Source organism: Lissotriton helveticus, chromosome 11 (assembly GCF_964261635.1).
Source record: "Lissotriton helveticus chromosome 11, aLisHel1.1, whole genome shotgun sequence".
NCBI lineage: Eukaryota > Metazoa > Chordata > Amphibia > Caudata > Salamandridae > Lissotriton > Lissotriton helveticus.
This window is the reverse complement of record NC_136072.1, coordinates 126,134,970-126,150,799: the sequence shown is the minus strand read 5'-3', so window position 1 is coordinate 126,150,799 and position 15,830 is coordinate 126,134,970. Positions and strand designations below refer to the sequence as shown.

Here is a 15,830-nt window from a genome sequence, read left to right as displayed (position 1 = left end):
CTGGAAAGGGCGCACAGAGTGCCGGCGAGGCCCCCGAAGCCGGGCCTTCCACCTCGCCCAGTGGTCATAAAACTCCTGCACTACAAAGATCGGGACTGGCTGCTGCAGCGCGCCCGAGACGCCGGCCCGTTCCAGGTGGACAACAGTAAGGTGACCCTGTTTCCGGACTATACATATGAAACCCAAAAGCAGCGGGCCTCGTTCCTCTCTATCAAGCGGGAGCTCCGCGCGGAGGGAATCCAATACTCGCTCTTGTTCCCAGCTAGGCTCCGAGTTGTAGTGGACGAGAACACGTTGTTTTTTCAGACATCAGATGAGGCCTGGGCCTGGTGGGACACCTACAAAGCTGGCACGGACGGTGCTCGGCGCCAGGAAGAAGAGGAACGCCAGGAACAACCTCTCAGACGGTCGAGACGTCACCGGGGTCGAGCCCGGGGCCCTAAGAGACCAACGGACACTCAGACAGCGGACGAACGGAGAGCAGCATTGCAGGCGGTTAAGGAAGTTTCGGGGCCTGCACTGGCCCTCTCGGAGAGGGGCTCGGAGGGCCAGGGTACGGGCTCGGACACTGAACATTCGGAGCTGGGTGGAGCCAAGGGACTGAAGGTCACTCCGCAGACATCAGGTGAAATCTTCGGGAGCTGACCCCTCAACAAGGTAACAGGTGGGGAGACTGGGAGTTCCCACAATTTCCACGGCTGCTGCGAACTCTGGAGCGGGCAGCTGTGAGACTGAACTATTGCAATTTGGGATGTGTATTACAGGGCGGAGGCCTGAGGGCAGTCCCCACAGGCGTTAGCGACTAGCGTACGCACCCCGAGGCCCATAAGGCCACCGTAGCTTGACTACGGAATAGTGGTTCTGTGAGCCGTTGCTCACTTGTTTGGATGGGAGTGTCTCTATTGCAGAGGGGTCCTATTCTGGGGGGGGGGGGGCCTGGAGCGGTTGGGGGTTCTCTGGGCGAAGCTACTAGGGGTGGATTGGGGTACGGGGCTGGGGTGGGATTGTATGTGTCAGTGCCTGTGGCCTGGGTACCGGTTACTGGGCCTTCATCATTCACTGTATGGGATAATGGCTAATCTGTGCCCGTTGAAATGTGTGACCTGGAATGTGCGGGGCCTAAATACCATGACAAAGAGACACAAAATTCACTCATACCTAATACGCCGTGGAGTGCAGATTGCATTCCTGCAGGAAACTCACCTGACTAAACAGGAGGGTGTTGCGCTTCAGCGTAGATGGAGGGGTCATTTATTCTACACTACCTACTCTGCGTTCGCTAGGGGAGTACTGATTTGGATAAGGGCGGGCACCCCTCTGCAGATCACTAGGCACACTGAGGACCCGGAGGGGAGATACGTGGCTGTGGAGGGCCTGCTCAGGGGCCGACTCATAGCGCTCTGCAACGTTTATGCGCCGAATGTAGATCAGGCTACTTATTTCACCAAACTCTCCAGGGTACTTGCCAGTTATATTTCAGGCCCAACTTTATTGGGTGGGGACTTCAATTCCATTGCGGATGTTACGCTGGATAGATCGCACCCTCCGCTGCGCACCTCCCCTGTGTACCGAGTAGCGAAATGTAGAACCGAATGGCAAACTGCCTGGGCCCTGTCGGACTGCTGGCGCACGCAGCATCCCACTGTGCGAGATTACTCATTTTATTCCAGCTTGCACGACCTGCACGTGCGCCTTGACTCCTTCCTGTGCTCCCCTGCAGTGCTCGCAGCGGTGCTCCGCACAGAGTATCTAGCGCGCACACTGTCGGATCATAACCCGCTCCTCCTGTCCCTGGACTGGATGACTGTGCCCCCAAAAATCCCGACATGGCGGCTGCGCCCCGACACTCTGGATGACCCGCCCTTCCGTGCTGACCTGGAGGCGCAGATCGACCAATACTTTGGGGACAACGCGGGCACCACCTCCTCCAGAGCAACGGAGTGGGACGCGTTTAAGGTAGTGGTGCGGGGCCACTGTATCGGGAAATACGCGGGTGCGCGCAGGTCGTTGATAGAGGACCTAGAGAAGGCTGAGAGCGCGCTGCGGGAGGCGGAGGTCAACCGCCCTAATCGCCCGGAACTGCAGGAGACGGTGTGTAAGGCACGGGAGGCAGTGGCTGTGGAGGTGGAGCGCCTCCGCAGCTTTGATTACAGGACATACCTTACGAAAACTCTCGCAGAGGGTGATAAAACTGGATCCCTCCTGGCCTGGTTGGCGAACCCCTCCAGGAACGCCCAACCGATCTTAGCCTTGCGGGGACCTGACGGCCGTGTCCATGCTACGCAACCTGCAATAGCGGACTGCTTTAGAGAGTACTATGAGAGGTTGTATAAATCTGGGTTGGGAGACAACTCAGACATGCTGGAAGCCTTCCTGGCTGACTTACCGCTACCGCACCTAGAACGGGAGCAGGCTGAAGCGCTGGGGGGTCCCATTACACTATCTGATGTACGCAGTGCAGTGAAGCGAATGGCGCGTAACAAGACGCCGGGGATGGATGGACTCCCCATTGAGTTCTACGGGAAATATCTGGACCTCTTGGCCCCGAGACTACTACTAGTTTATAATGAGGCAAAAGAGGCAGGCCGACTCCCCCTCTCGATGAGCGAGGCCATAGTGATCCCTCTTTTGAAACCACGGCGGGAAAGCATTGATCCTGCTTCTTACAGGCCCCTAGCTATGCTAACGGCTGATTACAAAATTCTAAGCACGGTGCTGGCTACCAGGCTGTTGTCCCACATGCAAGAACTGATCCACACGGACCAATCGGGTTTCATACCCACGAGGAACACGTCGCATAACATTCGTAGACTCCTGCGGCTGGTGGATGCCCCGCCACCGGAGGCGGGTTCCCCCCTCGTACTGGCTGTGGACATAGAAAAGGCCTTTGATAGCCTGGAGTGGGACTACTTATACGACGTAATGCGCCGGTTTGGTCTGGGAGAGGGGTATATACAATGGACTAGAGTGCTCTACTCCACTGCGAGGGCCAGGGTACGGATCGGACCGCTGGTGTCGGACCAATTCGAGGTGACTCGAGGGACCCGACAGGGATGCGCATTATCTCCGCTACTATTTGCGCTAGCGGTGGAACCGCTCGCGGCTGCGGCGAGGAGCGGAGAATACTATACAGGCCTGACCTTCAGAGGAGACCTCCACCACATCTCCTTGTATGCAGACGACCTCCTCCTCTTCCTGGACAACGCGGGTGAGGCGGCAGAGGGTGCAGAGAAACTCTTAGAGTGCTTTGGAGATGTTTCCGGATTGAGGGTAAATTGGACGAAAACGTGCCTTTTCCCACTCCGGAAGGGGGTGGAAAGCCCACCACTCCGTTCGCGACTGCGATGGGAGCCCCGCTGCCTGAGCTACCAAGGAGTCCATATTTATCACGACCCAGCTGACCTCCTAGACGGCAATGTTGGGCGGTGTATCCGTGCCCTGAAGGGTTGTATATCCTTCTGGGCCACTTTACCCCTTTCGCTGGCCGGCCGAGTGGCGCTCCTGAAAATGATTGTCCTGCCGCGGCTGCTCTATTTTTTCCGGACCCTCCCCGTGTGGATACCAGGGTCGACCTTCAAACACCTGAAAACTATCTTGGTGTCTTTCCTTTGGGGCACGGGAAGGCGTAGGATTGCGCTGGCGACGCTAACCCGCCCTAGAGACGAGGGGGGACTAGCGGTCCCGGACTTCGAGCTATATTACTTGGCGGGACAGCTGCAGTGCTTCACGCAGGAGGTAGCGAGAGTCTATCGGGGCCCGGAGCAAGACAGGGAGAGGGGCACCCCTCGCCATGTCCTGGCGTACATCACTCTACAACAGAAGTTGTTCCTGAGGGGACTCTCCCAGGAGGAGCGAACGTTCCGGCAGTGCTGGAATCGTGCACAGAAGCGGGCCGGGCCTGGTCGCCCGTACGCCCCTGAAATCCCGCTGGGCATGGTGACGGCACTGCCGCATGGCGGAGATTGGTCGGGATTGCGTCTATGGGAAGAAGCAGGGCTCCAGATGCTGGGCGATTTATACGAGGATGGGGTACTCTCCCCTTACCAGTCCCTACAAGAGCGGTACGACCTTCCCAGAGGTGATTACCTAATGCACGCCGCGGTGCTGAGAGCTATGCAGAGGCACTGGGGAAGTGGACTATCGGAACCCACGACTTCCCTAGCATGTCAATACACGATGATGGCGGCGGGTACGTTTAAGGCTGTCACGTGTCTCTACCGCAGAATGCTCTCTGAAGCGCTGCTGCCTCTTACGCCGCTTAAGACTAAATGGGAGGAGGACCTGCACTTAGACATCCCGGACACGACATGGGCACAACTAGTGGGTAGGGCTAGAAAAAGCACCAGGAATGCGCGTTTTCAGCTAATACATTTATACATCCTCCACAGGGCCTACCTCACCCCGCAAAAAATCACTGCATACTTTCACGTGGCTGACGCGGCTTGCCCTAGATGCAACCACATAGGGGCTGACTTAGTACATATGCTGAGAGGGTGCCCCGCGCTCCAAGGTTACTGGACCACCATAGGGGAGACTTTGACCGCGATCACGAATAGGGAGCTACTCTACGATAATGCAGTCACAACTCTACACTGGTTCCCCCACACCAAAAAAAACAAGCTATCCAGTAAATTCATAGACATGGGCTTACTCCTTGCCAAGAGAGAATTGACTAAAGGTTGGAAATCGAGGGTGGGACCAACACACAGGAGGTGGCTACACGAATTCTTAAAATGGGCCACTGCGGAGAGCACAATCCGTTATCAATTGGCCCGCCGTAACTCGGATGATAAAGCACGGGAGGCGGCGATGGCATGGGAAATACTGGTACAGGCTCTCAGGGATAGCACATTGGAGGAGGAGGAAGTAGAGGAGGGGGATACGGATCGGCCCCAGCCACAATAGACGGTCCCTCGACACTACCAGGGATATCACACACGTAGTTTACCACGAATGATCCGGATTCCCAGACCAGGAGTGCTTACAGTTGCACCATACACAGGCACTGACACTAGGGGGGGGGGGTGGGGGGGTTGGGAGCTATAGATTAAGACTGGGGACATTCACGTTCTTTATATCACTGTACTAGATCATCAGGGCTACTTCACCTACGGCGGGCGACAAAATAAAAGCAGGCACCATAGCACACTAACCGTTGTTGGGTATGTTGGCAGTTTCTTACGTATTACTCTATTTTGGACATTAGCGCCGCCCTGCCTCCGGGATGAGGGCTGAATGGCTGTGTTTTCCCACATTTTACCGTCTGATCAGAAATTGTTCCTGCTATGCCCTCTGATGATGATGATGATGCCTTTCTGCATGTGTATTGATCTGCAATAAAAATTGTTTGACGAAAAAAAAAGTCTAGTGCAATCCTATGTGGGAAGCAAAAGATCAAGTAACGACTAAACTGTAACCGCACAAACAACTTTAAAATTACACTGACATTTATAAGAAACAAATACATTAAGGTACATGCATGCTAATTTGCCTTGTGGGGTTTTCATAAAGATGTGTTGCAGAACTGTTTGAAAGCCACAACTAGGTTACCTTCAAATCAAATGCTAAAACAGAACGTGCTCAGTTGATGGTTATACTCACATCTGCCCCCTGCAATGATTTCTTCAGCACTGCAACAACTTCTTCCTGGTAAGCTACTTCATCAATACATTTTGGGCGACTGGGAGAAAAATAAGTGAAAAGCAGGTTTTGATTATTGTGGTAAGTAGAGCTACTTCAGAAGACAAAATAATATTTTTTTTAAAACTTTATTTAAGAGTTTTCATTAGTACAACACAGAAGGAGAGTAAAAAGGAATAAGAAGAAGGTGAGGTCCAAGACATTACGGCTTTTACATACGAGTACAGCTTGACACAGATGCATCATGTAGTATGTAGCATTATCATGCACCAATAAAAGGTAAATGGTCATTGATACTTATTCAGGGGAACAAACAAATGCACATTTAAAGGAAAGATAGATTGTAAAGCCAGCGTAGTGTTATAAATTGGTGTGTTGACTGGTGTTGTGTGAGGATGGTGTGGTGATGGGTGTTTGGTGGGACAGCAATGGAGAGTCTGCGTCTAGGGACAGCAGGTAAGCACGGAGAGCTTGCAGATGTCTTTTGGTCGAGCTAAGGAGGGCTTCAGGGTGGAGTAGACCTCGCTCGTTAAGTCGCAATATGTTGTGCTTCAGAGCCAAGCTTTAGTGAAGAGGCGTATACCATTATCCCAGTGATTTGTAATTTCGCTTTTTGCCAGTAATAATGCAATGGCAGTAAATCTGTGGTAGCTCACTGGGATAATTGAAACATTGCCCAGTAATGCTAATAATGGTGAGGGGACTAAGGCTAGGAAGGTCATCTGTGAAAGGATGCGGAACATTTCCATCCAGTATGTAGCAATAACTGGGCAGGTCCAAGTCAAATGGGCTAGTCTGCTTCTGAGAGACGACACTTAGGGCAGAAGGATGACCTAGTATGGTCGATCTTTGCCAGTCCGAGAGGAGTAGTATCAGATCTATGTAGAAAGCTAAAATGGAGTACACAAAATAATATTTAAATTACATCTGCACATTTCTTGATTTTACTGGTGATTTGAATATTGCTCATGGCTATATACTAAGCATCATGAACTACAACAGTCTACTACTTACAATCATTTAAAATTCCCTGTACTAAAATACTTATGCAACTGATTTATATTTGTCTGGCAATCAGTGTAAAAAACTGGCCATTAAACAGTTACACATAATTGCACTGGAGAAAAACTTTTCAGCTCCCGAAAGGTGGCTAGATTAGTAGTATGCCTATGACATCCTGTTTTTTGCACATCAGCAGACAGTTCCAAAAATAATCTGATCATCAATATAGTCTGGCATGCGATTGTAATGATGATCAAACACGTATTGCTACACCTGGGATCATCTATGGCTTGCAGCAACATAGATTAGTTAATGAACCCTGGACGGGCATCGTGCAATGTTTCGCGGCAGAGGGATTTGCGCAGTTAAGAACAAAGAGTGGAGTCGTTCTCGCATTAGTGGGGGACAAAGTGAGCATGGTAATCTGAAACATGAAGGGTCTAAATTACATAGGAACTAAAGGAGGACAGCCTACCTTACAGAAATCAGGGGGAAACAGTTTTTGTACTTTTATATGAGATTATTTTTACCCCCATAAAACATAAGAGGTGGAACGGGAAAAGTGCACAAGTCATCCCATTCTTTAGGGAAGGGTGTTTGAATGGTGAACAAAACTTCTCTCACAGTGGATCAGCAAATATTTTACAGCACCAGTCAATATGCAACATCTGCTGGGCAACCAGCCTGGATAAAGAACGTCTCACCCATGTGTATGCACTCCATCTGGAGGATGTAATTTTTTCACAAATGCTGCAGGATTGCGCAGTGTTTGGTGGATATGTAATTATTGGATTTGGGATTGAGTTTTGGGAGGGTGTGGTGTTGACGGGGGAAGGCATTCAATTGCTAAATGAACAGTACAAACGTAAGATCTATGGTAATGGTTAAACACAGCTATGCCACAGTACTTTCTAGAGGCAAGGGGAAATATGACACATATAGGACAGGAATGCTCCGATATTCTCCCTTAATGCAGCAGTTCATGAATGGCTTCTGCCAACTAGCCTCTACTTCTTCTGTCGGCAACAGAACACGCTCAATCTTGCCAGACTGACATATTTAATGAGAACATATTCATATCACTCACCACGATGGGGATGACACATAGGGCTTCAACCTAGCAGTTATGGGCAGAGTTGCTTCTAAATATGGGTTTCACACAGGACAGGGAGAATGTAGAATTAAAGGAAAGCTTTTGAATGCTCCAGTAAAATATGGAAGTAATGTTTGTGGGAGGGATTTTTCCTGAGTACACTGCCATTTTAATTCAACATGTGTTAAAGCTGGATTAAGAGGAAGATACTAAAGGAATACTGTGGCAGGGATGAGTGGTCACCTCATGGTTAGGCTGTCAAATTTTAACCTGGTGATCTGGATTTGAAACCCAGACTACGAACCTAACAAACAAATCTTGTGAATTTGAATCTTTTTGCCGAAAAGCTATGTAAATGCATGAAATGTAAATATGTGAAAAGTAACAGAAAAATGTAATTATGTACAGCACTTTTTTGCTCCCCAGCTAGGTTTGTGCTCTATATATGCATGCAAACAATTCCTACAAACGGCCATGAAGATATTACTGCGAAAACATTTCTTGTATGAAGATAGCACCAACAGGACTCCATAATTGTTTAACATTAATCTTATGTTCCTGAAGAGGGTCAGTCAACAAGGCTACAAAAACATCACATGACAGAAGAACGCAGATCCACCAGCATTCATGCTCCTCTGGAAGGTAAGCAGCATTGGGAGTCTGCAGCATGCGCTATATGAAACTCACAGAGACCCACACAGTCACACAGCAGCATCAGTGAACTCTGAAACAGCATTTGGGCAACTGGTAGGAAGCTTATATTTCAGGCATCGAGTAACAAGCATTTTAGATCAAAGTTTAATACAACTGAACATTAAACCTATTCCAAGGAACAGAACTGAGATATATTGCAGTTATCAGACACTGAACTGATGGCAGGGAATGGATGCCTACTATACCTTACTTTATTTTGCCTGGGACACTGAACTAAAACTAAGGGTGACACTAGAGCACAACTGTCAATAGAGTAACAGAACATGGTCTTACTTTATTTTGATATCTTGGTGTATTCAAAGTGATCCAGCTGCCTCAATCATACAGATAAGACAGAAAATAAATTGGAACAAATCTACAGAATACCCATTAGGTGGTCGATGGACAAGGATCAAACTGGCCATTAAAAACTCTAGTCACCATGCAATGTCGTCACTGATTTGTGGATCAGCATACATCGCTTGTTGAAATATTCCTTCCTTAAAATACAGATAATGCAAGGCAAGAGTTCAGTAAATTGTAGATTACTGGAGCGGAGTAGCTTAGTGCTCAGTAGTAATACTCTCTAGACTACTTTGCGATTCTGAGAGTCACACATGCTCCAAATGCATACTTTTCTCATACCTTGGGTAAGTTTTATATGCACATTATGGTAGTAAATATACAATTTCACATATGAACAAAGTGCATTAAATGTGCCAGATCTTGAAATGGCAGCCAAGTTGTAGTTAAAGCCACCAAGGTTTGAGGGATGGTCTTCACTACAGTATACCCTGCTGCAGGGACGTGTACCTCACAAGGAGGTTGGAAAGGTTTAATGTAAAAAGAAAGCGCCGGACAGTGGATCCCTTCTAACTGACAGCACCTACATTTCTATCCCTCCGTAATTCTGACCTCATATATACTCATGAGGAAAAGTGTGCACACTGAATCACACCCACGGTCACAACGTTGTTCCAGACCGAACTCAACAATTATGAAATAAAAGCACAGGTGCACCACTACTCAATAAACAGGGAAGTTATGTATACAATCAATTCCCAAACGACAAAGTTGTTCCAAAGTTTCATTTATTCAGTATCAAAAGGATTTATAAAAACAGGGTCATGGACATCAGTTGTTGACAATGGCAGTTGGCACAGCCGACGCATTTCGTCCTTGAAAGGACTTCTTCAGGGCATTAGATGTTTCCCCATATCATAAAGGGGTAACAGCGTTAACAGATATGTGGTTCCAAAATCAAGGAATCAAGTGAGCAAAATTAAATTTCAAAATTCCCAACTGGTAACGATCCATCGTGTCATTTAGTCAAATCCCGAAGTTGCATGTTCACAATAACAGACAAAAGTCAGTATAGAAACATTTCCTTCCCGGAGTAATATATTCGATGGCACTCAGTGAAATACATGTGTTCCTCGCGTATCACAGCATATCAAGGGAAACTATCTGTCATATCCGACCTAGAGCCTCTTATAAAACTGAGGTAAAGCGCCGTCAATCAATGGCTTACAGCCGATGACGAGCTATCAAGAAGCCGATCAGGGTCCATCAGAGTGCCAGGCGTAATAACCAGAGGACCCATTAATTGAAACAAGACCTATAACAGTAGTGTGGTTAGGATAGTCAACACTTTTCATTATGGCATACAGGCCATGGAGCTTTAGCAAAGGGTAGTGTAAAAAAAGGGTTTAGTTAGGACATGGTAACAGGTAAAAGGATTCAAGATCTGTATGCAGTGCACAGCCATACTGTTGGAGATGCAGTATTGAGTTGCAAGATGACATCCTCCGATCCATCACAACACAAAATGCCCATTTGGAGACCCAGTCAACTGACACAATACTACCCTTCAGTCAGAGAGCTAATAATAGCTGGAGACCAATGCAGCCTGATCGCCCCTCACATGCACGTGTTTCTAATGATTCTAGATTACTGTAACAGGTTGCTGAGCATACCTTCACCAACATAGAGAATAACTACATGGCTGGCAACCACAATCAGATAAGAACGTTTAACTACAATTAAATCTTACTATTTCTCCACCCATGGAACCAGTTTTGGTTTCTTGCTTTCACCACTGGTTCCTGCTCCTTTCTCTTTGATGGGTTTGGTGCTGATGGAAGAACCTCCTTTGAGAAAAGCCTGCATCTTCAACTCTGCAGTGAACAAACCAGAAATCACATAAAACCATTAACACACGAGGTAATGCATTATATGTACCTTTATAATAGATGTATAATTATTCCAAACAATATAGCTTTGATAGACACGTAATTTCACAAATAAACAACATCTCAAGTTTATTTACATTTGGAGACCTCTACAAAATCATATAATTTTAAAATACAAGTCCACGTGACTTTGGTTATAAAATGAATTAAAAATCATTCCAATGCATTAAAAAAACTTTTTCAAATCCTTTAAAAATTGCAGTCATCTTCATTCATACAAACATTTTGTATACGAGTGCTTTAAAATAGAAATTATTTTTGACATTTTACCATTAGAATATTTTTTGCTAGTTTAAGAACCTACTTATATTAAGTACAAATTACATGCAAAAAAATGGTGCTGTATTTTACTTTTAGATTCAGTAAACAACAACCACATTGTTAACAGACCAATAATCAATGTATTCCATAGGTTTGTAAACATAGTGGTGTCCTAACAATAACCCAGGTACATATTTCCAGTTTATATACAAAGAGGCCAGCTGCACCAGGGTGCATCTCATAACTATATAAATACCAATAAGACCAAAGTATGAATTTGAAGTAAGAGGTTTGATTTTTTACTTTTCATGGCACAGTGCCTGGAAAAATCAAGTTTTTTGCATAAATGCGGCGTGGTGGCCTTCTAAAATCCCTTCGCAAACTGCCACAACCATTGGTAACAGCTTATGCCATACACCTAATACAGACTCTAATAATTGCCTTTGTAAACAAGCATTAGAAATGCAATCGGGCTCGGATTTATTTGAGTTTGAGCTAATGGCATTGTAAATGGTAATGTATTTTTGCTAAGTGTTATGGAGTGTGTTAATGTGGTGTGTAGTGGAATTATGTGTGTTAGATTATAATTGTAGCAATGGTGGCATGCTGTGTTTTTACATGAATATGTTTAAAACTAAAGTGTACCATACTGAGATTGCTACAATACTTAATTGTGGATGTGTAACAATCGATGCATGTACTGATGGCCGTGACTGCCTGTAGAAATTGTGCACTGATGGCTGGTGGTGAGCAGTAGCATTGGTGGTGGTGGTACTGCTGGCCGTAGTACTGGTAGTGGTAGTACTGGTGGTGGTGGTACTGGTGGTGGTGGTACTGGTGGTGGTAGTACTGGTGGTGGTAGTGGTAGTACTGGTAGTGGTAGTACTGGTGGTCGTGGTACTGGTAGTACTGGTGGTGGTGGTAGTGGTAGTACTGGTGCCTGTAGTACTGGTAGTACTGGTGGTGGTGGTGGTGGTACTGGTGGTGGTAGTACTGGTGGTGGTGGTGGTACTGGTAGTACTGGTGGTGGTAGTACTGGTGATGGTGGTACTGGTGGTGGTGGTAGTGGTACTGGTAGTACTGGTAGTGGTAGTACTGGTAGTGGTGGTGCTGGTGGTGGTGGTGCTGGTGGTGGTGGTATTGTAGTGGTAGTACTGGTGGTGGTGTTACTGGTAGTACTGGAGGTGGTGGTACTGGTAATGGTAGTACTGGTGGTGGTAGTACTGGTGGTGGTAGTACTGGTAGTGGTGGTACTGGTAGTGGTGGTGGTACTGGTAGTGGTAGTACTGCTGGTGGTGGTAATGGTAGTGGTAGTACTGGTGGTGGTACCGGTAGTGGTAGTGCTAGTGGTGGTGGTACTGCTGGCCGTAGTAGTGGTAGTACTGGTGGTGGTGGTACTGGTGGTGGTAGTACTGGTGGTGGTAGTGGTACTGGTGGTGGTAGTACTGGTAGTGGTAGAACTGGTGGTCGTGGCACTGGTAGTACTGGTGGTGGTGGTAGTGGTAGTACTGGAGGCTGTAGTACTGGTAGTACTGGTGGTGGTGGTGGTAGTGGTAGTACTGGTGGTGGTGGTGGTACTGGTAGTACTGGTGGTGGTAGTACTGGTGGTGGTGGTACTGGTGGTGGTGGTAGTGGTACTGGTAGTACTGGTTGTGGTAGTACTGATGGTGGTGGTACTGGTAGTACTGGTGGTGGTAGTAGTACTGGTGGTGGTGGTAGTAGTAGTACTGGTGGCTGTAGTAGTGGTAGTACTGGTGGGTGTAGTAGTGGTAGTACTGGTGGTGGTAGTACTGATGGTGGTAGTACTGGTAGTACTGGTGGTGGTGGTGGTACTGGTAGTGGTAGTACTGGTGGTGGTGGTACTGGTAGTGGTAGTACTGGTGGTGGTGTTACTGGTAGTACTGGTGGTGGTGTTACTGGTAGTACTGGTGGTGGTGGAACTGGTAGTACTGGTGGTGGTGGAACTGGTAGTGGTAGTACTGGAGGTGGTGGTACTGGTAGTGGTAGTACTGGTGGTGGTAGTACTGGTGGTGGTAGTACTGGTAGTGGTGGTACTGGTGGTCGTGGTACTGGTAGTACTGGTTGTGGTGGTAGTGGTAGTACTGGTGGCTGTAGTACTGGTAGCATTGTTAACACACACCATGTCCCTGTTCCCCCAGCCAGACTCAGAAAGCTTCTCTGCAGTGCCACCACGAAGCCGACTACAGTCAATAATGAGTGCCATGAAGGAATCCATGAACAATCCCCAAAGCATCCACGTTCCAGCAAAGCACTGCGGCGCACACAGAAGCCTGCCAGGTCCCTGGGCATCACTAATGACCCCGCCGGCCCCTACTTGCAACGTAATATCTCAAAACACTGGCAGGGAATGAAGACTGGCAAGTACAAAGCTGTGCTGTTGCGAGGGAAAACGTGAAAGAGCAAAATTTGCCAATTTTTCCCTGTAACACACCGTAGGCAAAAGTACCATGCTGACGAGCCTAGGCTACGTAAACCATCCGTAATGAGCACCGCGTGATTAGCCCGGGGTTCTAGGAGCACTTAGTAATGTCACCCAATGCCTAAACCTCCAGGCGCGGGGGAAAAGTGAATTTTCTTAAAATTACCCCTGCGTACTTATATATCATCATCACGCTTCCGACGGATAGTGATTCACGCTTCCCAAGCGTGTAAGGAAAATGAGAATGGCCCCTAACCGGCTACGTACTTAGTGCGCTTCACAAAACAGGCCTGAAAACTAATTGTGCACCAACGCCTATGGTAAAAGTCCGCGCCATATAGGAAGGGTCTAAATACATAAATTAAATATAAATAAAGCGATCGCACCAAAAGACAGGAAAAGCGGAAGCCCGCCTGCCGGGTAGAAGGATGGACCACTGACCCGACAAAATGGCCAGAGCGGAAAGGGGGTGGGGGAGGACGAAAATGGCCGACGAGCTTTCGCGCCATTTCCCCCCCATCGCCAAAGATTAGTAGCCAACCTCCCGACTATGTCCACCCCGTTGAACCACCTGCTCGCCCCCCGCAGGCGCAAAGTTACCGCACAGAGGTAAGCCGGACAGCAGAGGCGATGAACCTGAAATAGCATTCTATAGTGTTGGTTCCTGGTGCGTGCCACTTACGGGGGGCCCTAGTGATCCACACTATGCGCCAGCTCCCCACACGCAAACTCGGCCCGCAGAAAACACCGCGTGGAGACGGTACCGATGAGAAAAGGATGCCGTCCCGTCTAAAGTTCAAATAAATAAAACGAAAGAGACACCTTACTTCTGTCAAAACTGAACTCTTTCCTAAAAGAATCCTTGCGAATAGGTTTACAGTTTGCAATGAAGACCGGAAATAAGTAACAGGGTCAACAACCGTCCAAAACGACACCCCTGCAACCGCTTAACAGGATCCATTCACAAATAAACGTCCCGTCCAGAGAACTACCTTCAGGCGGGCATACCGTTGGAGGTGAATCACGAAACGTTGTGTCCTGTGAAAGTCTCGGGGGAAATCCTAGCCACCCCTCTTAGACATCACAAATACAGCAATGCTTGGACTGCTCCTTCCCCACGAGTGTTAGAAGGGGGGGGTGGGGGACTAACAGTCGACTCCCCTCCCTTGCGGCTCCCTCAGGCTATGGCGAGAATCTCCGCGTGAGTAAAGCCTACGCTCAAAGTTATCGAACACTTCTGATTCACTCCTGATGCAACTTCTTCGCACCCCTCGCTAACGCAAGGAAAAGTTATTAACTCGGTATAACTACTTAATCTGAAAATAATGGCACACTAGAAACTTCTGCTCAGGAAATCATCAAAGCACAGTCTGCACCTTCACAAAGAAACTACTCACCAAACTCGCTAGATCGGGCAAACTCAAAGCTCCGCTCGCCGCCGCAGCCCTAAAGCGCTGCACCTCTGCCCGCGGAGCGCGGTCAACTAATGCCTCCTAACTTACACGGGCATTGCGGGCTTAACACTAGAAGTGTTCCTGCCGACGGTCTGAAACTGGCTTGCATGGGACAAGCTCTAAAGCACAAGCCAACTACAATCGTATCAGAGAACGGAATCCAGGGCAGCAGACCCGGGATCGCCCCTTTCCGAGCTGTGCCAAAATTGCCACTGTTCAATGATGAGCGGAAAACAGCCTCCCCTCGTGCAAAGGCTCTCCAATACAAGGAAGCTGCGCGCTGAGAGCTGCAGAATTGTGAACGCGCCCGGCCATCTGGATTCACTAACGGAGGCACCCTGACAGCTCCTAATTATAATTTATGTACTTCTTTGCGCGAGCACGAACGAAATATGCCCAAAATGGCGGAACAAAACTACATTTACCCTATCACTTCAAGCCTATTAAAACGAAAACACAAGGAAGACGAATCACTGGCCAGATGACAGAAAACGCTAAGGAATGTGTGGAATTCCTCTCGCCAAGGCCCTAAGGATACTTCTTCTTTTTTTTCTTATAACATTAGGATCTCGAAACTCCTCCCCCACTTACAGTGGGGAGGAGTCCGAGCCCTAAAAACTTTAAAACTAGGTAACAAATACGGTAATCGTATGGTACTAGGCAGTGGCATATATGTGCAATAATCAGACACCCTGTAATTCCATGATTTAGACTCACATCATAGGGTCAACTCTTGTAGACAGGAATGTGAACAACAGATAGTACGATAGCGCAGTCAGATATGGCCAAATAGCAGAGATTTCTGTTTAAAGAACAGGTGATCAAGACTGGGTCGATGCATCCTTAGTATCTATTTGAGATTGAAACAATGAGTAGCGTTGGTTTAGTGAATAACTTAGGTTGCCAGATCTCCTTTGTCGAACAGACACCACTTTTTTAGTGCTAGGCTTTCATGTAAAGAAACTGTGCCTTCTGGGAGTTATAGTTCCGGTTGG

The 15,830-nt window shown here is 47.8% G+C and overlaps 1 protein-coding gene across 1 annotated transcript in view; it reads right to left on the bottom strand.

Annotated features, from left to right (window-relative positions):
* RFC4 (replication factor C subunit 4) overlaps nt 1-15,830 on the bottom strand; it is a 149,150-nt gene that overhangs the window by 108,243 nt on the left and 25,077 nt on the right. The window contains exons 2-3 of the mRNA XM_078665711.1: nt 10,482-10,605; nt 5,602-5,680 (exon numbers count right to left, since the gene is read on the bottom strand). Of these exons, the coding sequence (XP_078521837.1) occupies nt 5,602-5,680; nt 10,482-10,597 (195 nt within the window). The 5' untranslated portion in view covers nt 10,598-10,605. The remainder of the gene's footprint in view (nt 1-5,601; nt 5,681-10,481; nt 10,606-15,830) is intronic.